Source organism: Peromyscus eremicus, chromosome 6 (genome assembly GCF_949786415.1).
Source record: "Peromyscus eremicus chromosome 6, PerEre_H2_v1, whole genome shotgun sequence".
Taxonomy (NCBI): Eukaryota; Metazoa; Chordata; class Mammalia; order Rodentia; family Cricetidae; genus Peromyscus; species Peromyscus eremicus.
The window spans coordinates 80945130-80964290 of NC_081421.1; the positions used below are offsets into that span (position 1 = coordinate 80945130).

Here is a 19161-nt window from a genome sequence, read left to right on the forward strand (position 1 = left end):
GTCTGTCTGTCTGTCTGTCTTTTATCTAGATCTGTATCTAACACACACACACACACACACACACACACACACACACACACACACACACACAGAATCTCATACTCACATACATTCTTCCTGGCACGGTCATTAGTGGGAGCTTCCTCCCTGTTTGCAGAATTACAGCAGGGCTGTGCAGAGGCTTGTTATGGCAACTGAGTCCTCTGCCCTTCCCCCGGAAGTAACTCATTCATGGCATCTTTTACATCTCATCCCAGAGTAAGATCTGAACCCAGATTCAAATCATGGGAGGCCATCCATGTTGTGCCCCTGCCCCAGACCCTTTCTCCCTGGCCCATGGCCTCCAAGGCTAACAAGATGGGCTTCTTGGACAAGGGTATTAGATGCAGATGATTCTGAATAGGTCGCCTGGAGCTAAGGGCTTCAGATCCGGTCTGAGTCCCCAGGTCAGAGCCACAGCGGCTGGGCCTTGTTTTTCTGTCCCTTAGTCTAATGACTGTCTGGTTCATTGTGATTCTAGGAGGGTGACCTCAGCAGTGTCAACATGTCCAGGCCCAGCAGCAGAGCCATCTACTGTAAGCTTCCTGCTTCCCCTACCCTGCTTAGCCCCCCTCTGGGCCAAGCTCCCTGAACCCCATCTTCTCCATTGCCCCCTGCAGTTGTCCGAGCCTCACCTCACTTCTGCTGCCCCTGCCCTTGACTTTGTTCCCACAGTGCACCGGAAGGAATATTCCCAGAGCATGGCCTCAGAACCTACCCTCCTGCAGCACAGGGTGGAGGTGAGTACCCCTGGGGTCCTGGGGCCCAGGCAGTTTCTGAGTAAAGCTCCGAGTTCCCGTGTGTCCACTGCCTTACGAAAACAGACACACCTGACCCTGACACAACAGTTCAACCTGACCGAACTCCTGGGAGTCAGATTCAGCAAGCCTGAGGCCTGAACATCTGCCAGGGTCAGGGGAGTGGAGAGTAGTCCCAGGGTGGGCAGAGCAGGCCCAGCTGGAGGTCGTGGGGGTGGCTACTGGGTCCCTAGACAGGAGTGACAGAGTAAATAGTCAAGACCCACAGAAAGCCATCCTACCAACCTCTGTTGTCCAACCCACCTCCTGTACATTGTTCAGGATTGCATGTGGCTGCGAGCGAGGAAGAAGGTATGAAGGTTGCGGCTATAAGGGACAGTGTCACAGAGGGGAGTCATCCTGCACTCCCAGGCCAGGCTGAGCCACTGGCCCCACCCAAGTGCATAGCTGGCACTTCGAGATCTGGTCATTTGAATTGGCTTTTAAAATGCAAGGATGTGGTCAGAGAGCTTGCTTAACCAGGGACACGAAGGTGGCCATAGTGCATGGCAGGGGGGCACAGAACCCACCCCGACCCTGGCAGCCTCGGGTGCTAAGAGAACCCACAGTACCATGGAGAAAGGGCTTCCCAGCCACTGTCCAGTTTCTCTGTAGAGCGGTGCTGGGAACTGGCTTCACTGAGGCCCCTCAGGCAAGAGCATGGGGAGGTGCATTCAAGATAACAGGCCTGTGGGTTCTGCTGGGGTGCTGGAAGTGTGGACACAGTGAGAGGACCTGCACCTGGGCAGGAGTGAGCCTTGAGGTCCAGGGGCAGGAAGTAGACTGCTCCTCTCCAACAGAACCCTAGAGCAAATGGAGGACGCCTCAGGGAGGCAACATTTTCTGTGGGGAGGCGGGAATCTCTAGAGGAAGGTGGCCAAGGGAAAAGGTGCCACACCATGGGGCCAGCAGAAGGCAAGGACCTGGGAGTCAGAGGTGGCCAGAGCTCTGTCTGTGCAAGACTCAGAAGGAGGACACTCGATCTTCCTGAGAGCCCCGTGGCACTGGGTTGGCACAGTTGGAAAGACATCTGGGTATGAGCAAGAGTATGGAAAGAGGCAGGGGTCAGGCATGTGAGGTCAGTGAGGGGGAGAACAACCCTAAGACAATAGTTCCTAAATGCAGCAAAGGGACCAGAAAGGTCCCATAGCCCACACAGAGGAACACGGATGATTCTGCTGGATGATTGGAACCCGCACCCCTGATCACCTAGTCACCTTATGTGATGGCTCCTTTGGAGTCCCAGAACCCCTTAGCCCTAGCCCTGGAAGCCTCTTCAAGAACCAAACTTCTATAGGCTCTTGCTTTTTTGAAAAGCTTGACCTCCCCACAGGGGGAGCCAAGGACACACCTTCTTCCTCGGCTGCCTTTCCCCTGCCTGCTGCCATCTGGGACCCTCTCTCCAAACCTTCTCCCACACCAGTCTCTCCCTGTCCCCTTAGCATCTGATGACATGTAAGCTGGGGACACAGAGAGTCCGGGAACCGAAGGATGCCCTACAGAAGCTTCAGGAGATGGATGCACAGGGTCGAGTGTGGAGCCAAGACCTGATCCTGCAGGTCAGGGATGGCTGGCTCCAGCTGCTGGACATTGAGACTAAGGTCAGCCTTCTCAGCAAACCCCGCTGCGGGCCCTGGCTAACCCAGCGTGCTAAAAAGCAAGCACTAGGCTCTCCACCTGCCTCTCAGTGCCTGTCCACATCCAGTACGCATCTCAAACCAGGGAGAGGCAGGATGGGGACTAGGGACAGAGGCGTAAGAATCAGGGTGGAGACTCTACCCAGCCCACCAGAGAGCAGGGGGGACCTTTTCAGGGTCTCAGTGGCTCTCAGTGATCTCCTCACATTTGGCCTTTCCACTTGCCTTAGGAGGACCTGGATTCTTACCGCCTGGACAACATCAAGGCCATGGATGTAGCACTCAACACCTGCTCCTACAACTCCATCTTATCCATCACTGTGCAGGAGTCTGGCTTTCCGGGCACCAGCACTTTACTCTTCCAATGCCAGGAAGTAGGGGTGAGCGACTGGGTATTGTGATCAGGGGTGGAGTGTGGCGACCATCACGCGCACACACTCACACACATAATGATTGCTGCTTCCTCCAGGCAGAGCAGCTGAGGACAAGCCTGCAGAAGGCCCTGGAGGAAGAACTAGAAGAAAGGTAGGCTGTTTCTACCCAGCAGCATCCAGGGCCTCCTAGCTCAGGCCTGAGGGCCATATCCTGGCTACACGTTTGGAGAATTCATGATCCTGGGACCTAACAAACACATGCCAAGAACTATCAAAGGCTTAGACCAGCGAAGGGTGTTGGGAATGTATTGAGTGCATTGTATACTGTCTCCAGAAGCCGTTGTAGAACCCAGGAAGGCCCAGAAACCAGGCATGGTGGAGTCAGGGAAGGCTCAAGTAGGGACTAAGGGGCAGGAGTGGGGTTCCTGGAGACAGATGGTGATGCCCTGGGGGCTTAGGTATCTGTCTCAAGAACTTTATCAAAGCTCTATCTTCCATCATGCCCCCAGCAGACCTCGATTTGGAGTCCTTCATCCAGGCCAGGACAGGCGGAAGGGGTATCCTCTGGAAAGGCCACTCCCTATACATCAGGCACCCCCTCTGGAGCAGAGGTCCCTTCCAGAGCAGAGGTTTCCTCTAGAGCAGCCACACCACATGACCCCAGAACGCAGTAAGTTTGTGTCTGAAGGGCAAGTGGAGGAGGATCCAGTCAAAGGAGTCCTAGGCTCATGGTCCCTCCACATCCGTCACAGGCATCCCACCATCCCCAAGGTCCCTGACACACTACCCAAGTGCCCGAGAACCAAGTGTCTTCACTCTGCCTCCTCCTCCAAGGCGTGCTCCATCTCCTGAGGACCCAGAGAGGGATGAGGTAAACCGAAGGTGGTTGGAGGCTTGCTGAGGCTTCCTGGGCTTGAGAAAAGGGAGAACCTACTCTCAGGACCCCAGATTCCTAGGGTAGACAGGGCAGGGCTGGGACTGAGGCTGGGGCTTATGGTGGGATGATAGCAGGGACAGGGTGGGGAGTTTCAGGGTTTTCATGACTGTCCACTCAAGGCCGTGGGTTGTTGGGCATCCAGGAGGTACTGAACCATGTCCTGAAAGACATTGAGCTGTTCGCTGGAAAGCTGAAGGAGGCCAAGGCGAAGGACAGTCATAAGAAGAGAAAACTTGGGAGAAAAAAGACCAAGGCTCAAAACAGTAAGTAGTCCATGCCAGAGGAGAGGAGCCGGGGTGTCTTGGGGGGACCTGGAAGCCCCACCTTTATTCCTTCTTCCACAGAGATAACAGAAGCACAGTACATTGATTGCTTCCAGAAGATCAAGCTGAGCTTCAACCTCCTGGTCAGTGGCTCTGGCCAGTTCTGGGCCCTTCCTCCCTAGTTCCCCTTCTCTCTGATGTCAACCACCCAAGCCTTTCCCTTCCCCAGCTCCTCCTTCTCTTGGGATTTTGGAAGGATACCAGGTTCTGAGCCAAGGCACGACACATTTATGGGGTGCTAGGGTTCTGGTGAAGGTAAATGTTGGATGGGAACCAACCCTGTTCCGTGTCTTCAGGGGAAGCTGGCCTTACGGCTGCAGGAAACAAGCGCCCCCGAGTTCGTGGACCTCATCTTCCAAACCCTGAAACTGGTGAGTGGAGGGCAGACGTGGTGGCAAAGGGGACAAGCTGAAGCCAAGGAGGAGCAGAGGAAGGAACAAGAGGCAGGGGGAGTACCAGGGTAAAGGGAGCTGTGGGACCTGCCCTTTATTCAACATGCATCTTCCTGCCAGGATACCACTTGAGACAAAACCCCCAGCAGACCGGATGGGCCGGCAACAGAGTCATGGACACCAAGTCTTTGGGGGGGACAGACAGGAAGCTAGGAGACAGAGCTGAGGGGCTCTTGGACAATTCCCACTCCCTTCTGACTTGGATGTACTGATACCTTCTCTACCTCTCCTCCAGATCCTGCCCCAGTGCCCCGAGGATGGCCTTGCAGCCAAAGTGATTTCCCCCCTCCTCACCCCCAAAGCCATAGACCTGCTGCAGTCCTGTCTAAGGCCACCTGAGAATGCTCTCTGGAAGTCACTAGGCACAGCCTGGACCACCAGCTGGTAAGTAAAGACAAGGGGCATGGAGGACCCAACGCAGGACATGATGTGTAGCCTGGTGGTACACGATCACAAACCAGAGACATACCCAGAGAATATGGGGACTCTACATGGAGTTCCCAACTTTTCACTAAACACTGCCTTTACCCAGCAAAGAAACATTACTTTAAAGAAAAAAAAAAGAGCAATGACACCTTCTACTAAAATGTGTGCTCGTTTTCACCAGGGACAAAGTGAAAACTTGGTCTCAGTCCAGCTCAGAATTAAAGCATGCAGACGTAAGAGATGCCAGATTTAACATCTGAAAGTTAACAGCAAGCTCCAGGACAGGAGTTAGAGATGCCAAGCTGCTGTGGGTGGAGAGGTGGGCATGGGACCAGTTAGAGTTCCCTGGGAACTGGGAAGGAAACTCACTTGGACACCTGGGCTAACATGTCACGGGAACAGTCTACAGAGGCCACACATCTGGGTCCCCAGCTGAGAGGTCCTGACTATGTGATAGAACAGTATCATAGTGTCAGGCAGGCCACAATGAGAGGCCTGGGAGTTCCATCGGGAGCCCCTGACCTAGCTTCCTCAAGCATGATTTGTAGCAGAGGGTAGGGTCTGAGAAATGGTTACAGGAAGAAGGCAGAAAGAAAAGTAGGAAGAAGACAAAAAGAAATCACAGAAATGCTGGGCATGGTGGCGCATGCCTTTAAGCCCAGGAGGCAGAGGCAGGCAGATTTCTGTGAGTTCAAGGCCAGCCTGATCTACAAAGCGAGTTCCAGAACAGATAGGGCTACACAGAGAAACCTTGTCTGAGAGAGAGAGAGGGAGGGAGGGAGGGAGGGAGAGAGAGAGATCTAAAAAGAGAACCTAAAGAGCAGAGGGATGCAAACTGAAAGAGAGAGAGAGAGAGAGAGAGAGAGAGAGAGAGAGAGAGAGAGAGAGAGAGAGAAACATGTCAAGAGCCCAGAGCCATCAGCAAGGAGACAAGTAGAGCCTGGGGCTTGGGAGGAAACTCCCATGTGTCTGCCTAAAGAGCAATTCTTTTTAACTCAGGCCCATGTGAAGTTCTGTCCAGTTTGCTTAAAGACATGAATAGTTTCAGTGCAACCTACTTATTTTGATGGTAGAATATACGTAACACGATAATGTACAGATTTCAGTGTATAATTCAGTAGCGCTAAGTATCTATCGATACTGTGTACCAACACCACTCTAGCTCCAGAAGTTTCTCACCCCAAACAGAAAGGCTATACCTGCTAAAGAATAATTCCCCATTTCCCCTGTGGTCACCTCCTGGCTACCTTTGCTCTATGTCCGTATCAGTTTGCCTAGTCCACATCCTTCATATAAGTGAAATAAGACACGGTTCATCCTTTCGTGACCAGCTGATTTTATCAATATGTCCTCAAAATCCATCCATGTTATAGCATGTGTCAGAATTGTAATTAATTAATATTCCATTGTATGGACAAGCCACATTTTGTCTAGTCTTTATTCATCAGTGGGCATTTGGGTTGCTCATACTCAGATGATCTATTTTATGTGCTTTATTTATCTAGTCACTAAGATGAAGGAATTTATAAATTCTGGACCTCTTATAACAGTCTTAGACCCTGGATCCTGGAGCTGCACTGGGCTTACATCACCCATAGGGACAGCTCTGACATGCAGTCCTAGCAAGAGAGGAGAGCAGGGCCTGCGGTGGCCCGAGACAAGGCCTCGAGTGCTTTCATTCAGGCCCTTTAACAATGAGTATCCATGTTAGGTTGTAGAGTACTTCTTCATCAAGACCACCAGCCTGCAAATAATGACACAGAGACTTATTATTAATTATGAAAGCTCAGCCTTAACTTAGGATTGTCCTCAACTAGCTCTTATAACTTAAATTAACCCATTTATATTAATCTATATTCTGCCACGTGGCGTTACCTCATCTCCATACTGCCCATCCTGCTTCCTCTGTGTCTGTCTGGCAACTCTGTGCATCTAGATTCCTCCTCCTCTTCCTCTCTCTCCACGGAAATCCTGCCTATCCTCTCCTGCCTAGCTATCGGCCATTCATCTTTTCACTACGCCAATCATAGCGACACATCTTCACACAGTCTACAAATACTCTACAACATTAGGTATGTCATTTTAGATTTCAAAACCCAGTATTATTTAAATTTTCTTGAGAAATAGTCTATAACATGCCTGCTGCACAAAGCATAAGGATCTGAGTTTGAATCCCCAGCAGCCACATAAAAGTCAAGCTTGGCATCAGTCTGTAACCCCAGTGTGGGAGTCAGGGTAGAGGAAGGAGGGTCCCTGGAGTGGAAGAGCCAGCCTAGCTGAAGAGAAGCACAGCAGGTTAAATGGGAAACTGTGTCTCAAAAAGGTAGGTGGAGATGGCATCAACCTCTGGCCTCCATATGCAGAAGCACACACATTCACATGTGCACACCCCACACCAAGATTCGAATAACACACACACACACACACACACACACGCACGCACGCACGCACGCACGCACGCACGCGCGCACATGCATACATTTGCAACATTGGAAAACTTGGTCGGCAGATACAATTCTAACAATATCCATGAAGAAGCAAAACAATCCCAGTGTTAATAAAATGACACAAATTTGATAAATAATCCATCAGGTCAGATATGCCCTTAGAGGATTCCTAATTTCTTAAAATAGCTAGAAGTGGATAGATTAATGTGAAAGAAATACAGAAAATAAAAGACATGTAAGAGTCCTTAGAAGAGCCGAATTTCGGTCAAATTACATTTTGGGTGCTTTGATTTTAGATAGAATGACCCAAAGCTATAAGTTACACTAAAAGTTGTGGTAATCCAGAAAGATAGGGAACACGCTGGCAACTGGACTTGGTGACCAGGAGATTATCAGGATCGCCCCATCCCCTGGTTCTGGAGACCAAACACAGGGCTTTGAGCATGTTAGGCAAGCACTCCGCCAGTCAGCTGGAAAGCATCTCCAGCCTGATTCTCAGGGTTTTCAACGGCCCGGTTTCGGTACAGCAGCGGTAGAGGTTGCAATCATGTAGCAAAGTGTAGGCACGACATAAAAGCACATTCCCAGGAGGCTTGGTAAAGAGACAGTCACGACCATCGCTTAAAGGAAGTTGTCACCTGGTCAACAGAAGACCTGAGCGTGTTTCTAGGACACAGAGAAAACACCAATGAAGAAGAATTTACCCCTACTGAATAAGCATATATTAGCTACTGCCTATGCCTCAGCCATAGTGACAGAAAGAACCGCCCCCACCCCCAGCCAGGAAGTACAACACAGTAAGAAACAGACACGTATGAATCGTGTACCGTCAAGTGAGAGGCTATACTAACTTTAGAGGGAATTTTTGCAGCTGCCCCAGTGAGGCAAGGAGAGGAACTTTCAGAGGTGAGTGAGCATTCTCAGGCAGATAAGCCTGGACGAACAGCAGGTTCCTGGGCTATGGGCAAGGGGAGGTCCCGGCATCAGGCAGAGCGGTTGCACTACGATGTATCTTCTACAATGAAGTTCTTTGTGCTGTTTAGTGAGCAGGAAAGTGAGGGGCTGTGGGGACACTGCAAACAGGTTAGAAAAACACTGAATGGACCAGGCATGGTGGTACAGACCTGTGATCTCAGCTACCCTGGAGGCTGGGGCAGGAGGATTGCAAGTTCAAGGCCAGCTTGGACTACTCAGTGAACCCTGTCTCAAAAATGTTTTAAAAGGGGTGGGGCACAGGGACAGGGGCAGCATCACAAGGCCTGCACAGGTCTGTGGCAGATGGGGTCCCAGTGCTGAGAGGGGAAGTGGACATGAGCCTCCATCCATAACCTAGAAGCTGTCTCTGGTTGATAACTGCTCACAGAGGAAGCATTAGTTTTCTCTAATGGAGTCTCACGGGGTATACAAACTACTCTGAAGGCCAAGCCCCATGCCCAGCAGTAGTTGGCTAACACAAAATGAAATCAATGGCATTTTTGAAGGTTCTTTGTCACATGATGCTTGATAAGGGCTCTCTTCTTATTATTCTTATTCTTCATTTACTCTAGAGGTATTACGTCCAGTTTTGTGTTTTTGTGGGATGTCTGTATGTGTCACTACATCTATATGTGTTTCCTGAGCCTTTTCTTTGGCTCTTTTTCTTCTATTTGTTTGTTTATCTCCTATTCTGGTTTATTTGTTTTTGTTTTATCTAATTTTATTTCATTTTTTTAGATGCCTGTTTGTATTCTAGTGAGAAAGAAAAAGAAAGGGTGTGGATTTGGGTGCTTGGGGAGTAGGGAAGGATCTAGGAGGAGTTGAGGGAGAAGAAACCATAATCAGAATGTATTTTATGGAAAAAAATCTATGTTCAAAATAAATAATAAACAAAGGGGGTGGGGTTGCTCTTTGAAAGTCCCCACAAGGGCTCTTTCAGCCCCAATACTCCAGATTACACTGCTTTAATTCTAAACTCTAATGAGGGTGACCAAGTGTCCACTGTGCCCCTAGGGAGGTAACACAGCTGTACCTTGGGGACCAAGTAAGGCTGCCCACAGATATTTGCACTGTTAGGCTTGTTTCTGCTTAACCATTTGCTTCTTTGTGGGTTTTCTGTAGCTTTTCATTTATATACATGTGCCATATCCCCATTAGCCACAGATCCCTGAGGCTAGGCCTTCTCATCTACTCCCTCTCCACATCCCACAGCCTGGTACACAGTGGCTCTAAACCCAACTTTGTTTTCTCCTCAGGGTTGACTGGACAGGCGATGAACCACCACCCTACCGACCCACATTCTCGGATGGCTGGCAGATTCCGGAGCCCTACTCCATGGTAAGAGTTGCTTAGCACTGAGACCTACACAAAGCTCTTCCAGTCCAGATCAAAACCACATGACAATTAAGGGGTGGGTCATGTGGGTACCTTTTGGGGAGGTAGACAATGGACAAGAGGCAGCTGTCGCAGGCCTGTTAGGGTCTGGTACCCCTTCTACTCTAACCCACTCTGGTTTTGTTTCTGACAGGAACCCCTAAGAACCCAGGATTCTATTTCCCTCGGGTATGTCAAATGCTTAGTTGATGCTCACAGTCACAGGAAGGGAGATAGAGGGCAGAGCCTTTACACCTGTGGATCCCAGAGATCATCTGTACTTTCTCTTAGTCAGATACAGACATGTGTCAAGATGTCTCTCCTCTACCTTGAATGAAAATGCAGTTTCTTACCTCCTAGCCTCTGAAATCCTTCTTCATGTAGCCTCTAGCCCTCACAGTTCAGGTATAAAGTGCTCAGAGCAGAATCAAGATCCAGGAAATCCCACTACTGGAAACGTTCCGAGAGATAAACGGCATTTCAGAGCCCCTCCTGTATGCAAAACCTCATACCCCAATCCCTGCCTAACGCTATTGCCATAAAACCCTATGGAAACCCAAAAAGTCACCAACAGATCGTACCTAGGGGCTCTAGGGCTCTTGTGGCCGGGCACAGTTCCCTTTTGCCAGCCACCCTGACTCTGTCTCTCACCTCAACTCAGAGCTTCTAGGAGGAGCAGCCTGCATTTCCCTCAGGATGAGCCATATAACCACAGCTCCGAACACGAGGACTCACACCTCCCCCCCTCCAGCCCCAGACCTGCCAAACCAACCCTGAAAATGCAAGTCCTGTATGAGTTTGAAGCAAGGAATGCACAGGAGCTGACTGTGGCCCAGGGAGAGATTCTGGAGGTGAGGCCTATGCTTGAAGCCAGAAAAAGAGGTGGTTGGTGGGAGATCCAGTGGCCTGGAGTGGGTGGCTTACAGAGAGAACAGGAAAGTGTGAAGACCAGAGAAGGACAAAGCCTTGGGGACAGAGGGGATGGGAGGATAGGGACTCTGGGGCTGATGACGGGTGACTCTTGTCAGGTTCTGGACCAGAGCAAGCGTTGGTGGCTGGTGAAGAATGAGGCAGGACAGACTGGTTATATTCCCAGCAACATCCTGGAGCCCCTGCCGGCGGGAGCCCCTGGAAGCCACAGACCATCATCCTTTAGGGTACTACCCAGCCTAGAACACCCAGAAGCCCTGAGTCCTGAATCAGAGGGGGTAGCAGGGAGGATTGGGTGACCAACGAAGACGATCATAGTTCAATTGAATCAGTATCACTGCATGCTTCCTGGGTGCCACGTTCATTGTAGGGTCTGGGCAAACACTAAGTCAGGGTCCCTGAAAACCAGAAATACAGAAGGTAAGTGGCTTGATGGAGCTCAGTAGACGGGACCCAATATGGGAGGGTGTGCATGGCTGTCAGAGGGGATGACCTCTGATTTCAAGTTTCCCTTGAGTCTAGGCTCCAATGCTTCGTCTTAGCTCCAAGCCTGAGGAAGTCACAGCCTGGCTACAAGCAGAGAACTTCTCTACTATGTGAGTGCCCAGGCCCGTGGGGGAGGAGGGGAGAGCCTCGTGAAGGGCTCAGGTGAGAACTGTAGACCCCTTCCCCCTCAGAGACCAAAACGTAGAACCTAGCTTCCACTGTACGTGATGACTCCATCTTAGGCTTTCTTTGCTAAACGAAGGACAGGAGAAGGTTGCTTGGCTGAGCCCAGGGTAAGGCACCAAGTAGGAGACCATATGTGGTGAAAGAGTCAAGGGTAGTGAATTCTGGAAGAACCTGGGCTGTCACCTTCACCACCCCTCCCTTCCAGAACATGCTCTTTCAAAGAGCTTGTGCCCTCAAGCCTAGGAGTTCTGTAACTGACTTATTCCTGCACCGGCAGATACCTAATTCCTGGAACCCCAACTTTCCTGCTCTACACAAATACTAACCCTGAGCATCCCCCCACCCCACCTCTGATGGATTCCACCATTGTTATTTACAGCACTGTAAGGACCCTTGGGTCCCTGATGGGGAATCAGCTACTTCACATGAGACCTGGGGAGCTGCAGATGCTGTGTCCACAGGAGGCCCCAAGGATCCAGACCCGGCTGGATGCTGTCAGAAGGATGCTGGGGGTGAGGTCCTGACTCCTGCCCAGAGGTTTTAAATCTTCTTGGGTTAAGAAAGGGAAAGCTGGGAACACTAGATGTGGGATATTCCTCTGGGGACTCAGCTTCTCCACTCAGGTGTATCTGGAAGCACTAATCATATTGGTGGCATGATCCCTCACTTGGAACCAGCTCCAATTGAATTATTTTCTTCCTTTAGATGACTCATTAGATACCAGCTCAAACACCTCCAAGACCAAGCACCTCTCATATCCAAGATGGAATATTTGGTACCCAGTTAGAGCCCTCCAGAAGTCCTCTTTCAGTTTGTGGCAAACCACAGATGGCACAGCAAAGAGGAACAGATCCAGACTTTGAGGCAAATACTACCCTTGTTGGGCTGGAACTCCTCTCCAGTTACTATTTATTTTACCCCTGTCATAAGCTTGGCGTGCTTATTCCTAATCCCTTCAGTCCCACTCCTTTCCAATAAAATGCAACTTTAAGACTGTTATATGCCCCTCTCCTTGCCATTTATTCTGGGCCTGATGGGAACCAAAGGGAGGGAGCCAGGAGCCGGGATACTGGGTATGAAACAGCATCAACCCTACAACCATTACTGGTCAGACTGACTGAGCTAAAGAGAGAACTCACTGCAACCTGGAGCTGCGATCAGCCTTTGGGGACTGTGGTCCATTCTCTCTTTCTCCTCTCTAAATAAACTCCAAAATGAGGCCATGCTCACCACTGCTGTCCTTCTATGAACGTGACTCCCAGTCTACTCCAAGGCTCCTAGTCCAGCTGAAGGCATGGCATGTCAACAGCAGCAGAGAACCCTCTGCTGACAACGGTGGGCTTTGTTCACACTGGCTGGTGATCCAGAGGAGTGTGAACAAGGAAGTGGGGTGCTACCTGCTCTCCTTGAGAACTTACACTTCAGCCAGCCAGCGTCTGTTAGGTGAGTCAGTCTTGAGCGTCTTCCCGCCTGCCTCGTTAGTGGCAGAACACAGGAGCACTGACTGCACTGGGAGGTGAAGGTCGTCAGGTCCACTGTGTGAACTCAGGCCAGTCAGTCCACTCCCTGTCCCTCTGGCCTGGTCAAATGAAGCATTTGGGTTGTATGTGGTGTCCTGCTGTCTTTCAGTCTCAAAAGCCATGAAATGATCTCATCTCCACAGAAGAGGAGCTATGCCTCCATCGATATGCTCCATGGAGAAGGTTTGGTGTTCTCATGGATTCAAGAGCCCCTTGTAGGTTATTGAGATGGTGTGGTTGCTATCTTGTGTCCCCCAATGTATTGTGCACCCCAGTAAACTTAATAAACTTATCTGGGGTCAGAGAACAGAACAGCCACTAGATAGACATAGAAGCTAGGCATGGCGGCACACACCTTTAATCACAGGACTTGAGACCTCATGTCTTGCTTGGAAAAGACACACGCCTTTAATCCCAGGAAGTGATGGCAGGAAGCAGAAAGGTATATAAGGCATGAGGACTAGGAACTAGAGCCTTTTTAAGCTTTTAGGTTTTTAGCAGTAGTTGAGCTGAGATCCCTTCGGATGAGGACTCAGAGGCTTTCAGTTTGAGGAAACCAGATCAGCTGAGGAGTTGTCAAGGTGATGTTGGCTGTGGCTTGTTCTGTCTCACTGATCTTTCAGCGTTCACCTCAATACCTGGCTCCGGGTTTGTTTTTATTAATAAGACCTTTTAAGATTCGTGTTACAAGACGGTCCAGGAAATCTCTTTTGGCTGAATTTATCAAGACCTCAACATCATCCAGAGCTGAGTACCTTATTTCCAGACGTCCTCTATCATTCACTCAACTTCCTGGCCTCATGAAATTATCTCTTATAGCTGGGAACACAAACTACAAAACCAAAACCTTTTCCTCAAAAAAAAAGCGGGGGGGGGGCGGGGGGGCGGGGGCGGGGAACCTTCAGAGAAAAGTTAAGATCTTAGAATGGAAGAAGACACTAACCCATCGGCCTTGGCTCATTTCAGAGCTGAAAACTAGAGAAAACCTACAGGATTAGAAGACACCCCCGCCCCCCCCCTTTTTTTTTTACTAGAGTAAAACATTTAAAAATCGCATTGTGTCATGTGTTATACTTCTAGTGGACATCACGACCTAGATTTTATACACTCCCCACAGAGCCGAGAAAAAACTCAAATTTTCTTTGCAACCTTTGCAACCCGCTGCCAGACACTAAACATTCGATGTCTCCTTCTACCACAACCTCACAAACCAGCGGAACTCAGCAGCACCTGCCGTGTGTCTTGCACATCTATTTCCCACCTTTCAGCGTTTGTTCTGCCTTTCTCCTGCCTGAACTGTCCTTTGAGGAATTCCCGATGTGCATAACCTATCCTTTTTTGCAGTGGCTCTCCTGTTCAGTGTTCACGGCCTCCCTCAAAGTCTTTTCAGAGCCACTTAGTATCTTGGGTGGAGGATATTTCTACCCCCAAAGTACTTTAGGTATTGCCTTATGCCTGAATCACTTCCTACTTCACTGTTTTATGTGTCTAAGCGATTTATTGGTTCTTGTTATCTTACGTTCCTTCACAGCCCTTCACTTGTCCCTCCAAGGAAGCCAAAGACAGTTGTTCGCTTGTGGTCAGAATTCCGACTCAGGCTGACCAACGCCAGCTCATTATGCGGCATGACCCTCACGCTCCCCAGGTAACTAAGGTCCAGGTCTCCACTGCCGCCTGGGTGTGGATGGATGCATTAGCAGCAGCAGAAGTGCGCACCAAGCATTCAGGAGCCGCAGCCACGCGCATGCGTGCATACGCGTGCCCAGTGACCACGCGGAGAGCGGGTGGAGCACCGAGCGAGGAAGGAGGAGCCAGTCCGATCGCATTGGCCCCGCCCATAGCGTCCAGTATAAAGGGGCGCCCACAATCCTTCGCATATCCCAGCAGGGGCTCAGACCTCCAACATGTCGTCTAAGTCGTCTATGGTTCTGGGTTACTGGGATATCCGCGGGGTGAGTGGCCCCTCGCCAGCCCAGCCGCTGGAACAGAGAGATGCAGGCAGCTGAGCGAGGGACCGGAGAGGCTGTGTCCGGTGCAGAGGTGGCCTCCCCGCTGTGACCGGCATCAGCTAAGGCCTACCTCCGACCAGCCTATGGGGTCCCCAGGCCCGTGGGGAGAGGAGGGGACGGGAGGTTTCCGGATCAGAGCGAAGGGGCTGCTTAACGACCATTTCAACCCTCCGCCTCCCGACAGGATGCAGGGGCTTGGCAGCGTTGGGCTGGGGACGTTGACGGGCGGGAGTTGGAAGCGATTGGGAACTGCGCAGGCGTGCTGACCGGGGTCCTTCTCCATCCCCTACCTTTAGCTGGCTCATGCCATCCGCATGCTCTTGGAGTATACTGATACCAGCTATGAGGAGAAACGGTACACATGTGGGGAAGGTAACGTCTGTGGGTGTCGGTGGCCCTCTGCACTGGGCCAAGGTGGCCCAGTCTTTCACCCAGGGAGGAACACTACACCGAGGTCGTATGGGTCTCCTGCTCCAGTCAGCTGGGAACTGTGCCAAGAGAAGCTCATCCATGGGGTTCCCTCTTGCTGTCCAAGCTCATCTTAATACGTAGACTGCAGAAGCCCAAGGGTTGGGTTTTGGGGATTGGGAACTTGAGGTATCAGGACTAAGTCATTTCTCGACCAGATTGGTAAGGAGGTTGTGTCCCCCTTTTCTCTTACAGCTCCTGATTATGATAAAAGCCAATGGCTGGATGTGAAATTCAAGCTAGATCTGGATTTTCCTAATGTAGGTAGCTTTGGAGGAGTGGGCAGAAGGGAAGGCCTTCTAGTTATCCATCTTTTACTTCATCTCTGGTTTGGGAGAATCTAGAATAGAGAGGCTCTTCACGTGGAGAGAATGGATAGAATTCAAGGGCCATTGAACAGGAGTGAGTAACAACGTAATTCCCACTAACGACTACCAGACATTTTCCTCTCAAAGACAGGCTATAAGAGACATTAGTTACTAGCCAGGTCTGTGACTTTGTCACTGACAGAAATCAGGTATTATCATATTCTTCTGAATGTGTTCCAGTATCTTAAGTGTCATGGTTATTAAATGCTCTTTAACGCATCCATAAACACACTACTCTTACAGTTTTACTTTAAAATATAAAATATTTACAGTTTGTTTTTTGAAAGTATTCTGAGAAAGTCAACATGCCACACATGTACATTCACACTGAGAATCAGGTGGGGACCGAGTGCTAATTTCTATTTGTTTTGTTCTTCCTCCTAGCTTCTATTATCTCATCTTTACGGCCTTGCAAGTCTCTTTTCCAGAAGAGTAGAGGAGGCAAGACCAAGCTAGGTTCACTATTTCACTTTTTCCCTTTTTCCTTCTAGCTGCCCTACCTTATGGATGGGAAGAATAAGATCACCCAGAGTAATGCCATCTTGCGATACATCGCACGCAAGCACAACATGTGTGAGTGGTTAACGCTGGTGTGAGAGACGGGCAGTTTGCTCCTCTGGAGGTGGGTAATCCCGAGGTTGAGCTGTTGCCCTCTGACCTACAGGTGGCGACACTGAAGAAGAAAAGATACGAGTGGACATCATGGAGAACCAGATAATGGACTTCCGCATGCAGCTGGTTCGACTCTGCTACAATTCCGAGCACGTAAGTGTCCTTATCTGGACTCAGCTGTGTTGGATTAAGAATTGTTCTGCCCCCTTCCATGGTTGCCATCTTTCCATCAACTCGATCCGTAAGGATTGGAAACAGATTGTATGGTTTGTTTTTGTCATGTCAATCTGGTGTTAGCTTCTCCTCCTTTCCAAAGCCCAGCTCGCCATCCTGCCTCCTCCAAGAGAAGGCAGTAAGAAGCTGGCTAGAGAAGGGTCTGCTGTGTCCATCACTCGTCCAGGCCCTGACTACAGCTGTCAGCTATTCTGTGTGTGAGAAAGAGAAAGAGAGGACAATGTGTGCAGAGATCCAAAGACAGCATTAATGTGGGACCTGGGAATCAAACTCTGGTCACCTCTGTTGAACCATCTTGTGGATCCCACAACAGCTATTGCTCTTTTCCCCTCCAAGGAAAGCCTGAAGCCTCAGTACTTGGAACAGCTACCTTCACAGCTGAGACAGTTCTCATTGTTCCTGGGGAAATTCTCATGGTTTGCAGGAGAAAAGGTAAGAAGGCACAGGGAGAGGAGCCTGTCTGTCCCTGCAGGTCCTTACTGCTGAACGCCTCGGGCCTGACATTTCACTGTCCTTATTCTAGCTTACCTTTGTGGACTTCCTCACCTATGATGTCTTAGACCAGAATCGTATGTTTGAGCCCAAGTGCCTGGATGAGTTCCCAAATCTGAAGGCTTTCATGTGCCGTTTTGAGGTGATGTTCCATCCATATCCCCTTCTCATAGAAATAAGCACAGACTCCCTATACCCTGCGGGCCCCATTGTACGTGCCCAACACCAACTTCTGCCTAAAAGGATCAATGGTTAGACACCTCCAGTCTTCTGAGTCTTGGGAAGAGCCTGGCTTGTACACCCTGAAAGCAACAACTGAAGAAATGGGTGAAGGAGGGGACAAGTGAATGACTCTGTTTGTTGTGGGTCTGCTGGGCGGGGCTAGAGTCCTAATAAGGCCTGGTGTGCTTTTCCTTCAGGCTTTGGAGAAAATTGCTGCATTCCTGCAGTGTGACCGATTCTTCAAGATTCCAATCAATAACAAGATGGCCAAGTGGGGCAATAAGTGCATATGCTGAGCGAGAAACCTGGCACTGCCCACTTTGTCCCGTCCTGTCCCAAGGGGCCTGCATTCGGTCTTTTCTGCTCTTTCTAATAAACAGCAGTTACGTTAACTGGTGTCTAGATGGATTTCTTATTAGGGGTAAAGACCAAAGGAGGAGAGTGAGGAGATGTTGAGGATGAAGGAGATATGAATCCATGCATAACTGTTGACATTCCCTTCTCAGCTGAGTTCAAGGGCCAGAAGTTAACCCAAGCCTGAGTGGGTATTGGAAGTAGAGGCATTGCCCAGTGTCAGGTGGCAGCTACTTTAAATAGACATGGAGTGCAGTGGTCCAGCTGCAGCCTAGGTTCAGGTCCTGAGACAGGGAAGGGGCTTCAGCACGAAAAAATTAATAATCCGATCACGAGATGAGTTTCACACAGTGGCTGACCCTGAATAGTTCCAGCTGTCTTTATTTATACATCGAAAACAAGCATGTTTTTCCATACTAATAAACAAGTTTTTCCCATCATTAACCTCCGGCAAAAACAAGTATGTCAAATATGTTTTCTCCCAACTTTCACATCAAGACATCTTTAAACCAAAAACAGCACTTATCATTTTGCTAGCTTGGCCAAATATCAAGCCAGCCACATCCTGTCTTTACAAAACTAAAAGGTGATAAACATAGGCACACATTTTCAAGAACAACAATCTTATTCAAAGCATCTTTACAGAAATAGGGGTGATCTGCCTCTGGTCCTGTCAGCACTGAATCAGAACAGGGTCTGGAGTGACAGCTAGCATCCCCAGACAAGAAACCCGAGAAGCATCAGCTCCCAAAGAGTTTTAGGGGAAAATTATTTGAGACAAAATGGGGTTTCCAGGAATCACATCTGTCCCATATATGATTGACACAATGACATTAAAAACCACCAAGAGAATCATCAACATTACCAGAGAGAAGAGAGTGTGCAGGCTGTGTGGTCCCAGCAGTATTCTGCACTGTCCCAAACTGGTCCTTGAGGAGTGAGACTGTCCCCATGGGCTTTTGCCTCATCTGGAGATCCGTTAGACGAGCACTCATATACTGGTCCAAAACTGGGCTGCATGGCTCCCAACAGTGGAGCTCTTAAGAAGCTGCGAAGATAACCAAGTAAACTGTGTGGTGCTGATAGACTCAACAGAACTGGACCTTAGAAACGACCCAGGTTGGGCAGGGGAGAGAGTTTAATGTGATAAAGGTGGCATTTCAAACTGTGGGCCTGTCAATAGAATTGGAACAGTTGGTTACTAACTAAAAATGAGAGAGCCCCAGACTTCATGCTAGGCGACGGACACTGCTGGTGAACCTGAAGATGGATACATGTACCTGAGGAAATAATCAGTCTTAAAAGTCAAATCCTATCTGGTGGCCCAATCGTTCTTCCTATCTGAGCTCACTAAAAATGTGTATATTGTATCATATAGGAACAAGTAGATGCCATATAAATGCCCAGCAGTGCTAGGGAGTATGCCATGGCATGCAGGAATGAGGGTGAAAGGTGGGTATGGTGGCACACACTGGCAATGCCGGTGTTAGGGGGGCTAC

At 49.7% G+C, this 19161-nt stretch overlaps 2 protein-coding genes across 2 annotated transcripts; both read left to right on the top strand.

Moving 5' to 3' along the window:
• Positions 1-544: 544 nt before the first annotated feature.
• On the top strand, positions 545-11907 carry Eps8l3 (EPS8 like 3). The gene is made up of 17 exons (XM_059266606.1): positions 545-575; positions 715-779; positions 2279-2437; positions 2704-2853; positions 2943-2998; positions 3360-3517; positions 3600-3718; positions 3927-4047; positions 4129-4190; positions 4404-4478; positions 4795-4943; positions 9664-9745; positions 9936-9970; positions 10443-10632; positions 10810-10938; positions 11234-11307; positions 11763-11907. Exons 1-17 carry the CDS (start codon positions 545-547, stop codon positions 11905-11907), a joined length of 1800 nt encoding a protein of 599 aa, XP_059122589.1.
• A 2763-nt stretch (positions 11908-14670) lies between these two features.
• On the top strand, positions 14671-17700 carry Gstm3 (glutathione S-transferase mu 3). The gene is made up of 8 exons (XM_059264957.1): positions 14671-14855; positions 15209-15284; positions 15576-15640; positions 16240-16321; positions 16413-16513; positions 16931-17026; positions 17118-17228; positions 17506-17700. Exons 1-8 carry the CDS (start codon positions 14808-14810, stop codon positions 17602-17604), a joined length of 678 nt encoding a protein of 225 aa, XP_059120940.1. The 5' UTR covers positions 14671-14807; the 3' UTR covers positions 17605-17700.
• Positions 17701-19161: the final 1461 nt, after the last annotated feature.

Bases quoted from the DNA above. Each gene is read 5' to 3' on its own strand.
- Eps8l3 (XM_059266606.1), top strand. From the start codon at position 545: ATGTCCAGGCCCAGCAGCAGAGCCATCTACT. The intron at 4,191-4,403 runs GTCAGTGGCTCT...CCGTGTCTTCAG, and splicing joins AGCTGAGCTTCAACCTCCTG to GGGAAGCTGGCCTTACGGCT. The intron at 4,479-4,794 runs GTGAGTGGAGGG...CCTCTCCTCCAG, and splicing joins TCTTCCAAACCCTGAAACTG to ATCCTGCCCCAGTGCCCCGA.
- Gstm3 (XM_059264957.1), top strand. From the start codon at position 14,808: ATGTCGTCTAAGTCGTCTATGGTTCTGGGTTACTGGGATATCCGCGGG. The intron at 14,856-15,208 runs GTGAGTGGCCCC...CCCTACCTTTAG, and splicing joins GTTACTGGGATATCCGCGGG to CTGGCTCATGCCATCCGCAT. The intron at 17,027-17,117 runs GTAAGAAGGCAC...TCCTTATTCTAG, and splicing joins CATGGTTTGCAGGAGAAAAG to CTTACCTTTGTGGACTTCCT.